Genomic DNA, 22,096 nt, shown 5'->3' on the forward strand with positions numbered 1-22,096 from the left:
GCTTGCATAAACTGGGAACCTGCTTGTGAATTTTCCTATCTACTGACATCTGTGATCTGCAGATGTTGGGGCATAATGTTTGTTGCAGGATGTCTACTGCCCTGAAATCCATAAGGTAATAACCCATTATTGGTATTTGTTTAAAATATATCTACATGGCATGGGCAGATAAATCTTCCTGCAGTACAACCCTCTTTGCAACATTTTCAATCCTGGTGGCTTTCCTTTTTCTTCTTTTTTTCTGTTTAAAAATATACTGATTGTAGTGTGAGTTAGATGTAATACCCAATGAAACTACCAACACCAAGGTTCTCTCCATTAGACCAGCAGGCTTACTGAGCTGAAGCACTTTGGGATAAAAGTCTACACCTGAAACACAGCTTGACAATGATGGTTAGGGTTGGAACTAGATCATCTGCTTTTAATTATTTTTTTTGCAGGAGCAGCAAGGGTGATGTTAATAAGTCCTATTAATATTATAATTAGAGCCAATATAAATATAAAATAAATAATAATTAAATATTTTTTAGTAGTAGATTTCCAAACTTTTTCATACTACTCAATTGGGAAATAGAACAGTAAAAATGAACAATGCAAGGAAGTAACAGATTAAAATATTCACACCAAAGTGATGTCAAGTAGAAGCTGCATAAGGCAGTTTCAGCACAGCAACAAGGAGCTGCTGAACAATGTGAAAGAAAAAGGAGAAAAGCAGTGAATTTTTTGTTTGTTTTTGTAAACAGAAAGCTCTGAGGTAGCATTTTAGTTCAAGGAGTACAATCTTGAACATTAAGAATCCCATAGTACAAATGAGTATTAGTTGAACAACTACCACATTACAGGTGCAGTGAACAGTCCAATGTTGCTGGATGAAGGGCCATATTGCAGAAACCTCAGATATTCACAGTATCCCACTGACAAGAGCCATTTTCCTGTCTCCAGCAACCGTTTCTGCCATGATGCCTAGAGCAAGATGCTTCAGTTTTCCTTTCCTTTGTGCCTCATGCACTTAAATTTCCTTAAAACCCTCTTGATGTGCTTCCAGAAGGCATATGCAACATCAACTTGCTTTGAGATTATCTGAAGATCAGTATGGGTCAAAAGGTGGTTAATCTTTATCAAAGCATCTCTATTTTGGGCCAGTCTTCTTGCCCAGAGTCAGCTGGATGTACCTGCAGAAGGTGACAGCCAGCCATATTCTTGGTTGTACAGCGTCACCTGCACAAGGAACAGCAGTGAGATGCTGAAGCACATTGAATTCCCCTTGCAGAATCTGTTCACTCTTTTTCAGTAAACAAAAAACCTGAAATAATGTGGAGATTAACACAGAGTGGTGTGTAAGGGGAGTTTTTCCCCTATGCCCTCAAGCAAGAAGCTGTGACAGCTGTGCTCAGTTTACTACAATGGAAGCTGCCAAGGGCACAAGTTGGTGAATTTTAAATCTTTAGCTCAGCCTCAAAAACCTCTCCAGGGCTGCTGGGACTTGCCCTACACTTCTTGAGCCCACTCATGGTAATACGACTCTTAACTTCAAACGTGAAAGCACTTCTGTTATTGGAGAATTGCCTTGGTTTCTGCAAAGGAAAGATTGAAAAGACACCTTCACAAGTGAATTGAAGAAAGAAATGCATCCTGAGAGTTTATGCTTTTCTATTTTTATGTTGGGTGTGGTGTATGCATAGCTAACATATGTGGGGCTGGTTCCTGGTGATACACAGCTGTCTCACAGCAGGAGCTGAAAAGTAAAAGCACCCAGCAAGATGGTCCAGGGTGGGCACCACAGTGCAGTCACAGCTGTCGGTTCAAGTGGACCACATGGCACTTCCCAGCCACACAAGACCTGCCACCAAAGCCAAGGCTGATGAGACAATTCCCCTAAGTCCACTCAGATGGGTGTTTCAGGTATACACAGGTAAATGTTTTGCTTCCCCCAATGTAACTTTTTACTGAAGGACAAATAGTGATCACTAAATATGACTCACTTCAGTCCTCAGCTAACAAAAGAAATGGTATCAATGATCCTGAACTGCTTTAGTAGTTAGTCAGTCAACTGATTTCTAATCTCTGAGGACAGTGATTTGAAGTGCTCTGTATATTTACTGACATGACAGCCTTCAGCATAGAGGTCCCAACATATAGACGGTATATGGCAATACTTTATTGTAACTACATTTGTTTCTACAGTTATGTTTTCTGATCTACAAAGCAAAGGAGAGGAAAAATTTTGCTTGTTTAAATACATTACTGGTATAGAGCAGGTAATTACTTCATTTTTAGGCAATACAAATCTAATTACAATGTAAAAGTATTCTTCTGAAAGAGAAGCCAATGGCTGAGTAAAATTTTTAAAAATGTACTAAGAAAGGAATTGTGGACCACTCTGGATGGAAGCTACTCCCTATTACACCCACAAATTACAAAACCAAGTGATCACAAATGCAACAATTTCATATTCTCCTCCAAGACACCTCAGAGATCTCAGTATCTTTATCAATGATAAATGATGGAGATTAGGAAAAAATCTTTGCAGAAGGCACACCATTTAACAGCTGCAATGTTTCAGACACCTTATTCTTTAGGTATTAGTGTTGGGAGAGGGACAGATGCTACATAAACACTTTAATTCGGATCAGAAATACACTTCTGACACAAACCTGAGTGACATAGAACCAGTCTGAGGATTGAACTGGATTGAACAGAGACTGAGAGATTCTCTTGGGTACATGTAATGTACATGTAATGGGTACATGTAATGTGTCCCAACCTCAAATCAGTTTTCAGTCTGTGGGATGAGATCAACCGGTCTGAAGTAAAACCCAACCAGATTGTCTATCTGTCTACACAGCACTAACTGCTAACACAGACATAATCTGAAGGAATGGTTATTTTGACTCAATATAATAAGACTTATAAGTAGATCTTTGCTTAGATTTAAATTTAATCAAACTTCATACTTTAAATTTACCAAAGGCAGGATAACTAATGGAGGGCAATTTTTCCCTCAGAAGACCACGTGTTTGAGAGGGTGGATGTATATCCTACACCACTGCTTGCAGAAAACATTTTTTTCCCCACTCAAATCCATGTCATTAACACACAAGCTACAACTCATCCTGCCTTCTGGTGAGAGAGATTTCAGCCTGAGATTTTTGTAGTAATTGAGGTGAATCCTAATTTGTCAATAACTACTCAGGAAATGTATCTATTTCCAGAGAAATAATAAGGAAGTTAATCTATTTAGTTTCCAGAAAATTATTATTAAAATATATTTTAAATACTTCTGCTGCCTCTTTTTTTTAGCATCAGTGAAAGCATGAAAAAAACCCAGAAATTTCTATTCTGTCAAGAGCCAATTTAACCAAAAAACATCCACAGTAACTTTTGTTTTTGCTAGTTCTACATGACAGATGTTTTCTGCCTACAAGGGTACTATGTTGCACGACCACAGATACCTGAATGCTATCAAAGTCACTGCATACTTAAATGTGTAAAATTAGCTTTCTCAGCTCCACATTAGATTCTTGTGTGAAATGTTACAGTTTTAAGCAAGTGCCAATGAAACCAAAGCACTCTTCTTCAAAACTTCTCCATAAAATACTTTAATGATCTGGTTATGCATGTACATAGCTTTCTAAAGGTCTTTTGCAAACCCATAAATTCCGTGTTCTCACACATTTTAGAATCTCGTGCCATTACCCTAACTTATAAAATTAAGTGCTGTAACAGATTAAATACTAATTCTAATGTTTCTAGCTTCTTTTTTTTCAGTATTCATATTACTATTTTTGAGTAACATATAGATTTCAGCCTTAAATTACGAAGTATTTTGTCTGAGCCAATAGTGATGGATTTTACTAAGTGATTTGGTAGATTTTAAGGGCTCTTTATATGCTCCAAGGTTTGCATTTCACACTTATTCTGAAGGTCAATTGCCAACAGAAAGAGGCTATCAGTTCTGTAGATAAAGTGAACAGGTACTTAATTCCCTGGGTAGATGAGTATTTTGGGTGTTATTTGCCTACAGGAAGCCTGGCAATTTGCTAGAGCTTGATACAGTTTTCTGCAGCAGTAAGTGGCATCCCAGTACTGTGTTCTTGCTCTTATAAGTGATCATGCTATCACACATGACCAGATAAATACAGTATAATACAGAAATACACCAGACCCATGGCTAGTTTAGGGAGCAGAGCAGGGTGGCTGCTAGCCTGCCATTTGCTGTCACTTGGGATGTGAAAGTGAAGAGATTCCTGATGCTGTAAATCTCCTTAATGCTCATGTTTAATGAGCAACACCTAAAACTCGCCTTTGGAAATCCTTTAAATAGCAGCATAGCTGCTGAATTCCCTTGTCCTATTACTGTTACCAGTGAAAACAAAGGAAGAAGAAGAAGCCTTTTTATTTATGCTCCCTTTGATATCAGTGTCCTAAGTGAAACTATTTTATTGATTTTCAAATGAGTTTACTAGCGTCCTTACAATACCACGCTACCATGTTTTTTTATATCAGATTACAAAAGACTGATAATCTGTTCTGTGGCCCCTTGCTGGTCTGACATTTGATGGCAGTATCAATTTCCATGTGAGCACTAAATTGAAAGAGAATTGGGAGCACCATTATCACAAGAACAAGGAAGGCACTGAAAAAGATGAAGGCAGTGAGGGAAAAGGCTGGTTAGAAGGCATTTGCATGAAAACACTTGACTGTCATTCAGCATAACATACTGGTGCTTAATAATTGTCTGGGTTGCGGGCGAAGTCAGTGGCACCTCTGATAAATAGCATGCAGAGCCAGAGTGGAGTGACAACTCTGACCCTCTGGTCTGATGCTTCTCTGCTTTCCCGCTCATTGTTGACTTTGAGTACTCAGATAGTTTGTGCAGACTCTAAGAGAAGTTTAAGAAATATTCAGTACAGGAGAACAAAAGCATTAGGCTATTTATCTGCTGGTTTTGAGTGTATAGGCTCACAGTGGAGACTCATTTTCCATATTTCAGATATTTTTGATTGCATGATCTGAGAAGAAAAAAAAAGAATTATTAACATCAGCATGAATATAACTGGTTTCACAGCTCCAGAAGGCCTGATGATACAAAAACTCTACACCATCCAGCAGAGCAGGTATGTCGTATATAGACTCAAGTGTTAGATATAGGGACAAGAGTACTAGATTGCTGTAACCTATACAGAAATGGAATAGACTAAGAATGAACTATTTCAATTCCTCTATTTTCTATCTCACTTAATTTGGAAACTACTGATTTTAAGCAATTTTATGTTTTATTAGGGTTTAACATCCAGGAGATAATGAAGATTCTTTTTCTGCCTAACAGCAGCTCCCATCTACTTCTAAAAGCAGTATGGTACTTCTTTGCAGAACATCTTAAATGAAGATATACACAAATGGGAGTGTTTACAGTCGATGTTTCAGATGACATAACCAGTTAATTCTAGACTCATTTTCATAACAGAAAAACACAGTTCACAGCTGACTTCTTCTAGTAAAAGATTTCTGATAATAGAACCAGATACCAAACTAGGTGTCAGACTCAGTTTACTAAAGAAGGCGATTGAGAAGTTTCCGACCAGTTGATGGGTGCATTAATGGTCTTGCACAGACGGGAAATCTTTTAATTGTTTCTTTTGAATGTCTACAAGTGTAGAACTTTGGGTGATGAGGGATCATAATTCTTGTAGTACTGTAAATTCAGAATGCGTATGTAGAGGCTGTAAGCCCTAAATACTAGGGCTGAGTGTGAAGGTTTGCCTGTGTGGAGATACTCTGAAGAGGGAGAAGGGCGGGGAATAAACCTAAATATTAAATGTTAAAGCTATCACAACCAGGAACACATGGCAGTCCAGAGAGCCCATTATCAGTTAAAGCAAACTCAAAGGCCCAGTTTAAAGCTGGCAATATAAAACCTGTTTAGGCTGCCAAAAAACAAGATGTCTCATGCCTGGAAGATTTCTTTACTGACTCTTTGCTTATGGGCCCTGTGATTGATATGCCAAAAGGACACCATAAATCATTCCCAATTTAATGTGAGGTATTGTGATGTGAGGTATTTAATGTGGGGTGAGGGTGGGAAATTCAAATCACAACATGAATTAAAATGCTTTACAGTTTCATTCACTCTGGAGAATTTAGTAATTTTTGGAGAAAATGGCTTGTTTCATTATTCAGGTTCCTGAATCAACATCTGTGTTTTCCCCCAGCAATTTAATAGATAAATAAAAATACAGAAAATCAGGTGGCAGTGTTATTCATTTTATCTAAAGGAACAACAAAGCCATAAGCTTGAAGTAAAAGTCTGACTTGAAAATATTCTTCAAACACAGAAATAATGCACTAGGGTTTGGGAGTCCCTTATGTTGCCAAGAAAAGAGATGTAATCTATTTTTTGGGAACTCTGCTAAACCAAAAAACCAGAGCTGTTATTACTTTTTACTTCCACACATGTGAAAAAAAAAAAGGCTTAATGCTCTGAACTGGAACTTGGGGAAATCTCTCCTATTTGCCTCATAATCACTTTTTCCTCAAATTAAGGGGCATTCATTTTTTGGCTGAATTCTGATTTTATTGTTGCAATTCCATCAAAACTTCCTTGCAGTACCTTGGCTGCCCTCCCAAAACTCTTAAATGGAAAAGCAGTAACTGTGTTTTCAAAGTTCAAGGTGTGGTTACAACTGAGTTATGGCTTGGACTAGTCATGCTGAATGTGACATAATGATTTTGGCTCTTCTACTGGGAGAAGCCACTGAAGATGGTGAAGGGACTACTCAGAAAGACTCAGTGCACTGACAACACACAGCAAATCCCATTAGTGCCAGCTGGAGCCATGTGGCATCTGCAGTAATAAACAGATGTTTTATGCACTGTTAAAACAACTTACAGATGATTTCTTGAGACATGCCGTTACATTTGTTTATTACTTGATTGTTAAAAAGCATTACCACACTGATTATTTGTTAAACATTCATTTGGAATATAGTTTGCTAAACTAAGACAAACCACAAATGCAGAGATCTCCTCAAAGTATTGTGCCTTTGTCACTGAAATACCAAACTTGCCGTTTGAGGTTTAATGTCATTCATCTTGTTTAGAGAATTCACTGCTGTGCTCTTAGAATAAACCACTCCATGCTGCAGAAGTTGGATTTATGAAACGTGGTATAAACATGTTCTGCCTAAGAGCACACAGACAGTAAATGCCTAGGGCGTTCTGTAATTGTCCTGGGAATATGGTTTCTTATACATCCCAGATTTATTACTGTAATTTTCATTGGATACCTGATACAGTAAATGTTTCTAAAGGTTTTATAGTTTTTATCTAGAAAAGACAGAATGTTTAGTCTACCTAACTGAATGACATCATGCTGCTCATACTTTCTGTATGAAAGACAGTTACCTTTCTGCGTTGTTTTGACTTACCGGGTTTCGAGGGTTGTGGACGACTTTCTCATTTCAGAAATGCTGATGCACATATTTGTGTGAATGTATGAAAACATAGTTGTAATTTTTAGTGAAAAAGGACATTGCTACCAACTTCATCCAGGATGTGAGCTACATTGAACTGAAACAAATAGGGTAGATAATATCTTAGAGCTATTGTTTATGACCTCCTGCTTACTCGCCTCTTTATTGGTCCCTATTTCTAACTCTCACACCCAGAGAGCTACTAAAACCAACCAAACAAACCAAGAAAATCCAAAGGGATCCAGGAGAACAGGAGAGCAAGATACTAAGTTCAGAGTATGTCAGTAGAGCCTTGTACTCATGTATAAGCTATTTCTCAGCCTTGCTCATATAAACTCAATGGAGCTTTGTCTGTTGATACTTCATGGAAATTTCCTAAGTGTGATTTTTTTCCTGCTGCAATAATTAGCAAAAATTAATGAATGCTGAAGAGAGATGCTAGCTCCTTAAGCAAATCATCTCATCAGCATTTCTTGCCCTCTGCCCAACTGAAAACAAATCTCTAAATTGAAAACATTAATAATAATAAAATAAAATTCAGATTATTTTCACCTGTGTAACACTGTTATTTATCATACTGGCTGGGCCCACTGTTCAAAAGACCTGTTTTAGAGCTGAAACTGCTCTTGCCTGATTATAATGCAGTCACACAACAACAAAAATCTGAAATTATTGGCTGACCCAGCAGGTAATAAAATGCCTCAGTGCCTACCCAGAACAGTTCTGCAGGCTGTTTATGATGAGACATGAGGACAATGAAGTAGAAAGGATGTGAGAACTGAGAGGCAGGTATGAGGAAAAGGGGCAGGATTTTACACAGCAGGCTGTAATCTCAGCTCAGCACCTGCACAGCCAGCAAAAGGAAAGGTCCTTTGAAAAAGACAACTGAGAAACTGTGTATGCAGGCCTTCTGTGAAACAACTTTTGATGCCAAATGCTATTTCCACCAGGGAACTGTTGCTTGCCAAGAAACGTCCCCCTGGCAGCATTTTTGCTAGAAATCTGCTTCTGCTGCTGTAGCACCCAGTGATTTTATGAGACAGAGCCTCTAACGTACTTACTCCCCATCTAAAGGTAAAATGCTGTGCTAGAGAAGGTAAAGATTTGGTTGGTCTATTTAATTTTGCTGAGTTTTTGGCAGATAAGTAGGATGGAGCTCAATTTGACCAAAATGACCTAGAAGAGGGAGATGAAATTTCAGATGAAGAAATATATAATGGTTGCATTATCTTATGCTATCTTGAGTGCGCAAATTTTGAAACCTGTGAACAATATTGAACTTCAGCCTCGCACTACATTTTGTTCTAGAAGAGGACAGCTGCTTTGATTTGCCTGAAGCAATGAGATTTATCAGAATTATAAAAGGAAGTTTTTTTCTGGAAATTAGCAGCAACAGGACATTCCACTAAATGCTATAATCAGAACCCAGATACAAAGTTGAGTTTGTTTTTGATGTTACATTATTTTTAAAAATTCATATAAAATTACATTATTTGCTTTTACACACTTACAATTTAAATTGTCTTTATTACATTGTATACTGGAATAAATTAATAAGATGAATTAATTTCCATTTGCAATTATTGCAGTCTATAAAGCTGCGATGGGCAAAATATGTGCACTCTGAGGTACACTTGACATGCTGTATGAATTAATATCACACAAATTTAGAGCTTTACAAAACCATTAAATTGTTGACTCCATATTTCTGCAGCTTCTTTCTCGTTATACTCTTTATGTGATCAGCCATCATTACATAAAGTTTCATGGAAAATGGAGTTGGCATGCTCCATGACTAAGAACAAGCTGCCAAAAACTTTTATTATGCAAAAAGCAGCACAATGTATGAGGTGATACTTTGCTTTTATATCAGAATTTTATTTTTTCCATCTCAAACGAAAAATACATCTTTTTGTTGTACTTCCATTTTTGCTTTTGTAAAATAAAGAGGAGTGACCTAAGCCATACATCAGTACAATGTGTGGCCAAAACAGCAAAGGCCTCTTTGGCTTTTGCTGCAACACCAAGAGGCAACACTTCCTTCAGTTAATCCCCACCATAAGATAAGACAGCTCTTACTTCCTTCTTCATGAACTGTAATATAAAACCCTCCCTTCCTTGTTTCACATGAGTAATAATTAACCTTAAAACAACAAAACCCTACACACAGTGGGGACACAAGTCTTGAATGTGGTGAAGAGTGTTTGGTTGTCCTTGTTTTATGAGCAAGACGTCACTGCTAAAAGCGAGCATCTGCGTGTTCCTCATAGACAACAGATTCCAGTTTTGTTCTGAGATTACTTCATTGTACAACATCTGGTGTTTTATAGCCATGCAGTTTAAAAATAAATACTCTGTATGCAATTTTATAACTTAAAAAAACCTCCCCTTAAATTCATCCATTTATTTATTCATTCTTGTAAGAAGCAATGTTCTTTATACAACAACTAATTTAAAAATTCCTAATTTGTTTGCTTGAAGTTTGTCTTATTTTTTCCTCCAGCAAAAAGTAATGTTTTCCAGAGGGGCAGAGGGACTTTGGTTGCTAAATACACCCCAAGAATTACTTTTCCATTGCCTGCTCTGAAACTGGTCCTCCCAGTCAGATCCCTGCATAAAATCTTTTTTTTGTTGTTCTATTTTATGTTTTAGCAGAATTATTATTATTATGCATTTTTGTTGGTCAGCTATTAGCTACTCCATTAAGATTGTATTTCATTAGGTCTAATAAGATAACTGAAATCACGTAAATCCAGTACTTGTAGAATTAAACATTTAAACACTTAAAATGTATGTATCTTCCCTCAGCCAATGTCATTTCACAGTAAATACACCTGAATATCAGAAACCTCTTTCCTCAGACCTCCTAGTTCTCAGAGACCTGTCCTCTTCAACCATCCAGGAGAATGTTTTTTGTCTTGTTTGCTTCTTTTTTCCCAGTATAACAGCACAGCCTGCAGTAGCGTGACTTGCTTCAGGCTCTGCAACCACATGCCTTCTAATTCAAAGACCACCCCCAGTGTAGCTGCTATACATAAAAGCTTACATGTATCTTTTTCAACAGAGATAATGGTCACTGGATTAAAGACAAACAATGCAGAAAGATTAGATATCACAGAGCACAGTGTGGATGCCTTGTTCTCTACAATTCTGTACCCTAAACTGTTTCATGGAAATGTCTCGCTGTCTGCAAATTAATAGGATTAATCTCATCTGACAAGGTAAAATCTCTGGGTTTTCCCCTCACACTTGCAATTTCATTCAGCAGAAGCAAAAGATCCATGGAGCCCTTCACCCACCATTCCTCCATGGGGCTTTTACAGGATTCAAAAAGATTGCCCATCACACAAAACAGATATAAGGTTAACTCATCTTGATCACTATTTCATACTGACTGCTTATCAAGTAGGAAACCGACTTGACTTCACTCTTCCATGGTCTCCCAGTGGTTTAAACTAATTAACCTTTCTATTGTTTTAAACTGTGTTCCCATGTGTTTGTGGGTGATACATGCTAATGGTTACAAATTGTCCTTCACCTTGGTTAGCAGAGGCAGCCTGTACTGACTAACAGACTTTTGGGGTGCCTTTTTGTCCATCACTCACCATATAGTCAAAAATCCACCACTTATGGAGAAGAGATGATAGGTCCAAGGAAAGAGGGATGGACATAGGAAAAATAACACACTGGTGGGTTGCATGCCAGCCACTGGCTAAGGACCAAGCATACATAGAGGGAGTGCACGCTAATGGGGGTGCATTGATGGTTCTGTAATCTCCAAGTCTGTGACAACTGCTAACTTGCTTCTGACCTGCTCAGTCACTCATTGGACACCTATTTCCTAATTTGATATAGATGTTTTTGCAGGTGAAGCTAGATGCAAGGCCTTGAAAGATACAATTATTTCATGTGACAAACAACATACTGTAGACGGGAGGAAAGGCTGAAGCCCCTGAGTCCTCACTCACCCCATTTGAGCTTAAAATATCCACATTTCTGTCTCCATGCTGGCCCAGAACTGTCTGGCAAGACTAGATCAATGTCTTTGTCATGTATCTGTCTGAGAGAGGATGATGGGAAAATTTCTTCGCTGAATGGGTCCCTGTCAAGCATTGGAGTAGGCTTCTCAGGGAATTGGTTGAGTCACCATCCCTGGAGGTATTTAAAAGACATGTAGGTGTGGTGCTTAGGAACATGGTTTAGTGGTGGACTCTGCAGTGTAGGCTAACAGTTGGACTCAATGATCTTAAGGGTCTTTTCCAACCTAAACAATTCTGTGGTTCTGTGATTCTATGACAAGTTAACGTTCCTTTCCCTGGGGCCTCTGAGAGATAGGATACACCAAATGTGCTCAGACGCTGCACAGCCTATGCCAAGCAGACAGGGTTCCTCGCAAAATGTGGTCTGAGCAGAGAAGCCTTTGGTTCCTGAGTTTCTCACTCCTCGCAGCCACTTTGGAGGGAGAACCACTGTCTCTCAGGACAACTTAGTGTTGAACAGAATACTTACAGTAGGGATCAAAACCTGCATAATTACATATTTCACTGCAGTTAACATTCTAGTCTAGGCCCCAAAAAATACATGAGTAATTATTTTAATGCTGCTGGATAGTGAATATAAAAGCTTTTACCCTTTATACTCAAATGCTTAGATTTCCTCTGAAACCTTTTTTCTGGCTACGTCAAAACATGACTATGTTTGACTCAAATGTAAGCTGCTTTTGGTAAAAGCAAAACAAAAGAACCTCAAGTGAACAAACTGAAGGTGAAACTATTTAATTTTTCACAAAGAAAGGAAATTACTCAGACTTTATGTTCTATTAATGATCTCCATATACATTTTTTAGCATTGTCACTACCAGAGCCAGATGGATCAGGGATCTGGCCTGTTGATAATGAAGCAGAATAAGAACATGCTGTGCTGTCTTTGTGCCACCTGGTGTGTTTACACTGAGCAAGGACACGAGCTCATTCTGCGGAGACACTTGACTTACCAGCCCAGGCTTGGCACTGAGCTTACATGGTGACTCTTGTTATTTGGCATAAATTTTGGGCAGAGCATGTTCTTGGCTGCCTGTGTTATACAGTTCAAGTGAGTCCAAGGTTTATTTCCCAGTTGAAACTGCACCACGATGAAAAAGGCAGAGATCTTAATAAAACATACTTAATTAAATATATTCCCAGTTTCCTTGACATGTATCGCTATTATTTACCTAACACCAACCTATTTAATAAATTTAATAAATATATTATTTTTCTTTAGATAATCTTGTTTGTTATATAAAGAAGGACTTAGAGCTTCTTCAGACATTAAGAATGGTGAAATCCTGTTGCTTCAAAAAACCACAGGCGATGATGGCTAGTACCACACTTAAATTTTGCTTTGGTTTTGCACTTTCAGGAAGGTGATTATTTGAAAATGAAAATGAAAATAGTCTGCATGCTATTATTCCCTCTGTGAGCCTGAAACACTCATTAGTGCTTGTTCCTTTGACATAGGTCTGGAGGAGAATCTGGTAGCTGGGACTGATCAAGAAGCCAAATTCTGTTGAGATAAATGCACGGTGTGCTCCTTGGAATACACACCTGAAATTAACTGGTTTCAGACAACTGTCTCCAGTGCATATGTGCACAGGGAGACTGACAGGCTTGAGGTATACAGGCAGGTACTAAAAAACCAGCCATTCCTGCCCCTTCCCTGTGCCAACACAAACACCCCAGAGGCTCTGCAGCAGTCAGATCACAGCCTGACAAGCTGTCAGTTAGTCCAGGGGGGAAAAAAAAGAGGAAGAAATGTTTCTTTTGCTCTCTGTGCTCCTGCAATTGGCTTGCTGTAGGCATAGGAGTGCCACTCACCGAGTAGAGGGTGCACATTTGGAACAGCAGGAGCACAACCCACTGCCCTGGCAGCAGGTGGCCATTAGAGGGGTTAGTGGGGTTTGGCTGTGTGACTGCACTGCAGCCTTACAGTAGCATCTGGAGGTGATCTTGTTAGGAGTAAGGTGAAGTAAATCAGAGAGTGCACCAGTTTTCCATCAAGCCTGCTAAAGTATTTTAGAATAGTTTGTGTTGGAAGGGACTTTTAAAAGCCATCTAGTCCAACCCCTCTGCAGGGACATCTTTCACTACTTCAGGTTGCCCAGAGATGTGGTAGATGATCCATTCCTGAAAACCTTCAAGGTCAGGTTGAATGGAGCCCTGGCCAAAAGGAGCTGTACCAGTGTTTCACTACCCTCATTGTAAAATGTTTCTTTCATACATCTAGTCTAAATCTTCCCTCTTTTAGTTTAAAACCATTACCTCTTGTCCTATCGTTACAGGTCCCGCTAAAAGGTTTGTCCTCATTTGTCTTATAAGCCCCCTTAAAGTACTGAAAGGCAGCAATGAGGTCTCACTGGAGTCTTCTCCAGGTTGAACAATCCCAACTCTCACAGCCTATCATCACAGAAGAGATGTTCCAGCCCTCTGACCATTTTTGTGGCCCTCCTCTGGGCTCGCTCCAGCAGATCCATATCTTTCCTGTGCTGGGGACCCTGAGCTGGATGCACTGGAGCACTCTAGGTGGAGTCTCACAAGAATGGAGTAGATAGGCAGAATCACCTCCCTAGACCTGTTGGCCATACTTCTGTTAATGCAGCCCAGGATATGACTGGCTTTCTGGTCTGTGAACACCCAGAATTTATTTTTAATCTAAATTAAAAAGAGCTTCTTTTTTTTCTTTCTAAGTTAACCATGAGCTGCTGCTAGCAGTATCATTTTTCTTCAGAAAATTTGAAATACAGTATGATATAAAAACCAGTAAGTTTTTCTTAGAATAACTTTACTGTAATAAACCCCCTACAAACTGATTTTCAAAGTCTAGTTATGATAGTCTTCCTCGGAGAGCAGCCTTAACTGAGCTGCAGAACATAAAGAAAAGAAGAACTGTTTTGATTTTGTAAGATACATCTGTTTTTTCCATGGTTGTATTTAGGCAATCTAGAACATCTCCTTAGGAAATGCTGTTCTGTGTATTGCTTTGTCTGGTAAATTTATGGTGTGGCTTCTCTTTAAATAAACATAAACTTTAAGTCCCATTGTTCCCCAGAGGAAGGGGAGGGTCAGCAGAACCTTGTTCTCCAGAGCATTCAGCCTGTACAGAGCAGGTACAGGGAGAAAGAAAGGGTTTGTGCTGCCTGTCCACTGCTAGATTCCAGCCCCCATCCCTTCCTTCTCCTTTGGCAAGTTCAAGGTGCAGAATATTAGAAAAAATGGAATATATTGTCCCCATTCATTTGTTGGTCTGAGTACTTTGGCTCACCTACCCTCAGGTGCCTTGCACAAAATGCAGGTTTAGAGTTTTCTTCGCAGATGCTTTTCTTACTATCAGTGTCTGTTTAAGGTCTGATTCTGATCTGATATACTGAGGTGCAAACTAGTAGCACCCTTGAAATTCATGCATATTTTACTGTAACACCAACATCAAATCAGAACCACAGCTTTGTATTCTGTATTCAGTCCCGTGAACAAAGCCTTTAAATCAGAATTCGGATTGGGCTTAATTGTCTCCAGAAGTTTGCTGACTGTGGATCTGTTCCTGCAAATCTGAGACCAGCAAAAGTCCTGTTAAGTTCTGCAAGGAGTTTTGCCCACAGCAGAGTTTTCAGAGAGAGTCTAATGTGTAAATGTAATTATTGGTTCTCATTTTGCAACTAAACCTGCTTATTATTGTAAATAGAACAGAGAGTACAGGTTTCACTGAAAGTTGTTTTCTGCACGAAAAATAATACTGATAACAGGTAAGGTAGATGGGCAGGGGACAGTAATGATGCTGTTTATCTTAATGGGATTTTTTACTTTTATTTTTGTGTAGAGGATCCAACTACAGAAAAATTCTCCTTATCTGCAGCCTGAGAGCAAAACAAATCATATTGCCTGAGCAGTAAAAATACTGACTGATGATCCACACTGGTGTTTTCAGTTTTTACTGCTATATGCATGCTCATACAGCAGGTTTTGCTTACAGAACTAAAGAGATGCCCAATAGATGATCAATAGAACTGTTTATTTCTTGAGTTTTGCCTTAATATTATGTACACAGTGCCCTCTTAAATACTATTTTCTACTGCAGAAGAGGAAGTACATTTTATGTTATGTATTCAGAAGTAAAATTGAGGAGAAAATGTAAGTGAAGGGCAGTTCTGCAAAACAGAGATGACAGAGTTTACCTTCCTGAGATAGTGAGAAATGATTAATGATGGCCACTCACCTTCAACTGGATAGAGCAGTAAATGTTTCCTGTAGCATTTTGACCATGTAAGGCTGTTTCAGACATATAGATGACATTTTATAGATACTAGAGTTTCAGGAGATGAGACTTGGGATCCTGTTTGTTGTGCACTGTATGATACAGTTCTATGCAGTGTATGAAACTAAGGGTTCCCTACGAATTATTAGCAATGTATTCAAGAAAATCAGATTTTTAGCCTCCCTTTTTCAAATTGGCTCCTTCCAGAACCATGATTTTCCTTCTGGACTCCAAGTAGGTTCCACTTTTACGTGAATTGCTCACATATTTCAGATTCTATTTGTTTAAATAAAAAAAAAATCAGTACGTATGTAATTTATATAGTGTCTGTCCTCTGTTAAGTGCTTGTTAAATCCTGTACAAAACATTCAGAGTTGAGAACTTCACTTTAAGAAGCCTATGAGTGACTTTGGGAGAGTGAATTTACAGCAGCAGCATCTGGAAGTGAGTATAGTGTAGAAGTGGGAGCTTTGGACTTCCCTGCAACTAGTACCAGAAGCTCTGGGAAAAACTGTATTTCTTTGCCTGCTTATTTTCATGACACAGTGAAACCGGTGTATTCAAAGTGGATGCTTTAGAGTGAGGGTCTAGGTAGATTTCATATGTGAATTCTTTCTTTTTAGAAGTATCTTTTTCTAAGTACACCTTAGACATATCCTGTTTTTGCAGAACATAATTGTTGGATTCAAAATCAAGCCAGAACATGAATTTTCTTTCCTAAAACACTACATTCCCATTTGTAACACAGATACTTTTAAAAATGAGGAAAGAGTGAGTGTGTACTGGAATTAGTTTTACACTTCCAAAAGAATAATTTTTACTAGAAGACCATAGGTTGCACATAATGTAGGAAACCTAGGAGTTCACAGCTCCTAAGTATGGGTGCAAGCTTTGCCCATGCCCTTTACTCCCAGTGACTTTTGCCCATCTCTTCCACCTCCAGAGGCCAGAAACTGCAACACCAGCCAATGGAGTCCCAATTTGAACAAGTACAGGGATCAGGCTCACATGGTGACATGAACCTGCAGATCAATTTAGACAGAGCAATAATAAACTGGGAGCCTCTTTGCCCGGCATGCACTTCACCTGGGTAATGTGGATGTGCACTGTTGTTCCAATTATTAAAAAAACAAACAATAAAAGAGGGAAAGAAAGAGCAACTGAAACACTTCATATTTCCCATTTATAATGAGAAGGCAGACAAGCTTTAAAAAGTAAATTTATCATGTTTGGACATAGAGGAGAAAAAGAATCAAAACCTGGCAGTATTTTTTTGCTGTAGAACATAAATGTTATTGTGCAGGGGCAATATCAGGTAATGAGAAAGCACATAAGTAGAGCTTGGTGTTGGTTCAAGAATAGGTATAGGGGTCCCAGAGCTGTTGTGGATTTCACTGATCTATGCTCTTTTTAGGAAGCAGGGGTGCTTTGATTATAGAATTATTGGTTATTTAAATAAAAGGATACTTAATATTGTTTGTGCTAGAGAGCTCACAGCTTTTCACATTTGAGAAGCTCCTTGACACCATTCAGGGAAGCACTAAGGGTGGTTTTCATCTGAATGAATATGATTACCTTCCATCTCATTATGGTAGTGTGCTCTCCAAATGATTTTTTGCTAGTTTGTGCATGACATCTTACTTTGACTTGGGGGTGGGGAAGGAGAGCTGAGCAGCAGGGAGAAAGAATGTTTTTTGCACAGCAGAGCTTTCAGTCCCCGATTGAAACATTTGGAAAAAATCTGCAGAGGGAATAGCACAGAAGGAGTTCCTTTCCACTTCTCAGTTCCCTCAACAACTCATTTTCGTCACACTCCCATGTGTTTTTTCCATGAGACAGAACAATTGCCAGCCATTGTGTGTAAGGTACTGTGGGATCAGTTATGGCATGTAGGGGTATTAATGGGCATTAAAATACCTGAAATTTGCTGAATGCTGTCATATTTGATGTCTGTCCTTATCTACATGAACAGTTGGTTTATGCAATTTTCAGGATGTAATGCCCCAGTAGCTACAGCACATTATATCTTGGATTACAAAACATTTCTTTACTGTTTCCTTGCTATCCACCTCCACATCACTCACAGACTATTTTATGTAGTTGTTACCCAATAATGTAAGCATTTACTATAGCCTTCATCTGACCAAGAGAAATGATACTTATCTGCAGTACTGCAACCCACAAGAGAATAACATTTAGTGGGAGTTATCACTGCGATCCAATATTTAAAAAGACTCCAAATCCTGGATCAAAACCCTTAGAGAAGGACTGGACTCATTTTTTCAACCTTTGCCTCCTCTTGGTTATTTACAGGTGAGAGAAAAGGTGAGATGAAAAGGTTTTGGAAGGACAAAAAGTGGGGGAGAAATTGGAAGGAACATGCCAAGCCACCATCTACTGGCAGAGGTAGATGGGTTGAAGTAAAAACATCACAGTAGTGACGTTCAAAGAATCTTGACCTGCTAATGGGATGCCATCTCCTTCTTCATAGGACTCCTAAGAGTAGGAAGATTGCTGCATTTAGTAAAAAAAATCCTCAAACTCCATCTGCTCCAGCAGCACCCTACTCTGTAAACAAATTGTCAATAGTCAACTACCCAAGGAAGAGTAAAAATAAGGCAAAAGGGTGAGGAAAAAGTACCCTCCCAACATACATTTACTTTCAATGCAGTGATCTGGGATAAATGTTATTTCAGTAGGTTATCTAGCAACTTGTCCTTCCATGGATCTGTCAAGCCCCACTGAATCCTTGTAAACATTTCACATCCTTCAGCAAGGATTTCCACAGGTCTCAGTCTGGTTCCTATTAGATTCCTTTTATGTATCCTGCTTCTTGTAACTTGAAGAAACAGTGAAGAACTGATGTCTATCCAATAGGTCCATGTTACTCAAAGTGTGTAGGCATCTGTTAGGCCCTGAATTGTTTCTATTCGGGACCAGAGAGTCCTAGTTTACTTGGTTATTTCAGGCACTTAAACTGCTCCCATATATTTGGTTATCCTTGTTTCCTCTACTTGAACTTCTGGTAACGGCCTCCTGAAAAATCCTCTTGAATATACCACATATACTCTGTCCAAACCTTGATGTGTGTGTGTCTCCCTCTTGCCTATCTCCCTTGGAACCTTTGGACAGAGCATGCAAATGCGAGAAGGAAAAATGTTTGTATGAGTATAGTTTTCAGTTTGCTGTTGGGTAGCTGATTAGTAGTGTCTTTTAGACAGCTCCTCTTGAGTTCCTTCAGGCACAAGAGCACAGAAGTAGGTTGAACTGCATGCTGTGTGAGGCAGAAGAAGGCAAATACAACTGCCCCCAGTCTTTGCAAGACCTCGGTGGGCATGAGAGCTGCTTCGTCTTTGCTGAGGCTTCCCAACTATTTGCTGACTTCCCAAAGGTATCTGAAACACATTTCCTTAAAGATATGTCCATATGGCATACCTGGCCTGCTCTGAACACTGTCTGGAGACACATGTGCAATATCAATTAATTAAGGTCTGAATACTCAGTTAAAGAGCTACAATTGCACTGTGCCTCATAGTGATGGCCTGAGTTTATGAGAAAAGTTTCCCATTGCCTTTTTTTTTTGTTCTTTTTTCTTCTCTCATCCTTTTGCCTTAATTATGTTTATGCCTTTCCCCTATATGGTGCAGCTTCTGACATGATAGAAATGACTAGAATTCACAGCTATTTCTTAGCACACAATGAAGTCAGTTTGTTGGGACACCCTTTTTAATGGTGAACATTACAAAACTATTCACCTCCCAACTGGCTTTCTCAAAAAAAACCCCTACTGACATTTTTTTCCTTTAAGTGACGGCCAGGTTCAGTGGTAACAGCAATACTGTTTCTAATCAATGGCACACACAGAAGAAATTAAAAGACCCTGCTCAGGATGCTGGACTGATGACAGATGGACAAGATACATTCATAATTCTGAAGAAACCTTCATCCCATTTCAAACTAGTTTTCCATCATCTTTTATTGACATGAATAATGCCAGGATAGTTGAAATGGAAAATATTAGTAGAGTGGGAAAAATATTAGGCTGTTTTTCCAGTTTGTGTTACACATGTAGTACACATTCTGGTTTCTGTTTCAAATATTGCCCACGTTTTCAGCAAGGCTTGTAAATGTATTTTGGCCCCCTACTACAATTGCCTATTGACCAAGAGATTTTATAATAAACTCTAGCCCTTTTTTTTGAGTGGTGATTTTTGTCGTGCTTGCCCAAATTCTGGAAGCTGATGAGAAACCTCATTTTTTTTAAACTAGTGTCTATGTAGAAGTTTTAAAACAGGAATCAACAAGGGAGAGTTTGGGTGGGTCTTTCACATGTCACCTCAGGAACATGAAATGTTTAAACAAGAAAATAATTTTTAAAACTTTAAACAAAATTAGTGAGTCACATAGACGAGCACAGGTACAATATCTGAATCTTCATGCATCTTTTTCTATTTGAACCAACTTGCTTATCATTGGCCATCTCACCTAAACCTAAAAGATATTAAAATGTGGATTTTGACATCTCATACATCAATTAGTAGATAACTCATGTAATTAATAGTCAGAAAAAGTTAAGTACCAGCACTGAGAATGTGTTATTGATCTCAATGCCACCTGGAAATGAATTGAATGCAACCTTGAATTTAAAAAAAATGTGTACGAGACCAGCCCAGTGCTATGGGCTCCACACAGACAGAGCAGTGCTGCTACAGAAAAACTTACGGCAGCACCCTGACTTTAAAGAACAGTTTAGTTTTCTGTCCTACTCCTTTCCAACACTGTCAAGAGGGCTCCTGACTGCTGTGGCCTGTTAGATTTTGCAGTGCAGGCAGATACCAGAACCTGAGGAACTGAACAGAGATGGCGAAACAGCTGTCAATTGTTTAACTACTTTCTATCACTAATAGTGACCCAGGGGTGAATGGCTTCATATCACATTACCAAATCCTTGAAGCTTAGGGCATGGTGGGTTTTTTTTAAACTTCATTTTAGTAGGGGAATTTCTATGCCTGGCTTGGCTACTTTAATAAATTAAGAAGAATAATACATCATCCTACTACCAAAAAGATGCTTATTCTGAGGAATTGGCTGGTCAGTTGGAAAGAATTTTATGCTGTATGTGAACAGACGCCACTGGCTTTTAATGCTCCTATATTTGACTGCATTTTCATTTGCATCATAAACTTTTTACATTAAATACTTTCTAAAAACAGAGTCTTGAAACCGGGCAAAGAACATACATTTTGGAGGCGCAGCCTACCAATGATACCACAAGTCGCCTTTTACTACTACTTAGTTCAAACTTTCTCTTTCTAACACAAAATTGAACTTCAAATCAAAACAAAAAAAAAGAAAAAGTCTAGTTTAAATTAAAGTCTTAGTCTTCACTTGCTTACAGTAAAGTTAATCGAGTTCCCTTATTGCTTGAGCTTTTTATGCATTCAGTAATACGCCTGCACATTGTTCAACTTTTTAAAAAACAATTTTAAGTTTCAGTAAAATTGTCCCCTAAAGGAAAATATAAACCTTCATTCATTTCAGAGTACGGTGAAGCCTCTAAAACTTTTTCCACTTCCCCTCCCCTCGTATAAGCGCAATTTCTTTTTCCACGAGGACACTAAAACTTTTTTCTTTTCCCCCTAGTGTAGCATCCCTCGTATTGCCAGTAGAGACTCTCAGGATCTCTAGCAAGAACTACACGCTACAAGTGCCAACAAAGCACACGACCAGGTCGGCAGCGGGAAGGGACGCCCGAACGCGCAGACACACCGACCCCTTCTCGCCGGCGGCGCGGAGGGTGCGCGGTCGCGGTGATGCCCCGCGGGAGCAGCGGGCAGCGGGCGGACTTACCCGGCGTAGCGGCCGCGGTGGCCGCGGAGCGGCAGCGCAGCCTGGAGGCAGAGCAGACAAAGGGGCAGGAGCCCGCGGAGCGGCATCGTGCGGGGCCGCGCCGGCACCGCCACCGCGGGCACAGGCACAGCCACCGCCGGCACGGCCACCGCCGCCGCGCCCGCCCCAGGTGGCGACTGCTGCCGCGCACACAAAGCCCGGGCGGGGGCCGGGAGGAGCGGAGCGCTCGGAGATGTTGCTGGTCGCCGGCGGCGAGGGGGGAAAGTCGTGGGAGGACGGGCGTCGCCTGCAGCCCCGCCGCGCCTGGGCACGGGGACGGGACGGGGACGGGACTGGGCGGGGAGGCGCCCGGCTGGGAGGGCTGGGGGTGCGGGGGGTGCGCGGCCCCGCCGCCGCCCTGCCCCGCGGGGAGCCCGGGGGCTGGTAGGGGCCGGGCGGCGGCGAGCAGCCCCCCGCGGGCACGGCGGCTCCTTCGGGGCTGGAGGGAC

At 39.8% G+C, this 22,096-nt stretch overlaps 1 protein-coding gene across 2 annotated transcripts in view; it reads right to left on the minus strand.

Annotated features, from left to right (window-relative positions):
* The window catches only part of CPA6 (carboxypeptidase A6), an 81,692-nt gene extending 59,852 nt beyond the window's left edge, over nt 1-21,840 (minus strand). For both annotated transcript variants that reach the window (XM_051768942.1, XM_051768935.1), the window contains exon 1: nt 21,609-21,840. In XM_051768942.1, the coding sequence (XP_051624902.1) occupies nt 21,609-21,694 (86 nt within the window). In that variant the 5' untranslated portion in view covers nt 21,695-21,840. The remainder of the gene's footprint in view (nt 1-21,608) is intronic.
* Between the last annotated feature and the right edge of the window lie 256 nt (nt 21,841-22,096).

The sequence above is a fragment of the Manacus candei genome, unplaced genomic scaffold (assembly GCF_025592945.1).
Source record: "Manacus candei isolate 608988 ecotype Guabito, Panama unplaced genomic scaffold, ASM2559294v1 h1tg000008l, whole genome shotgun sequence".
NCBI classification, from domain to species: Eukaryota; Metazoa; Chordata; class Aves; order Passeriformes; family Pipridae; genus Manacus; species Manacus candei.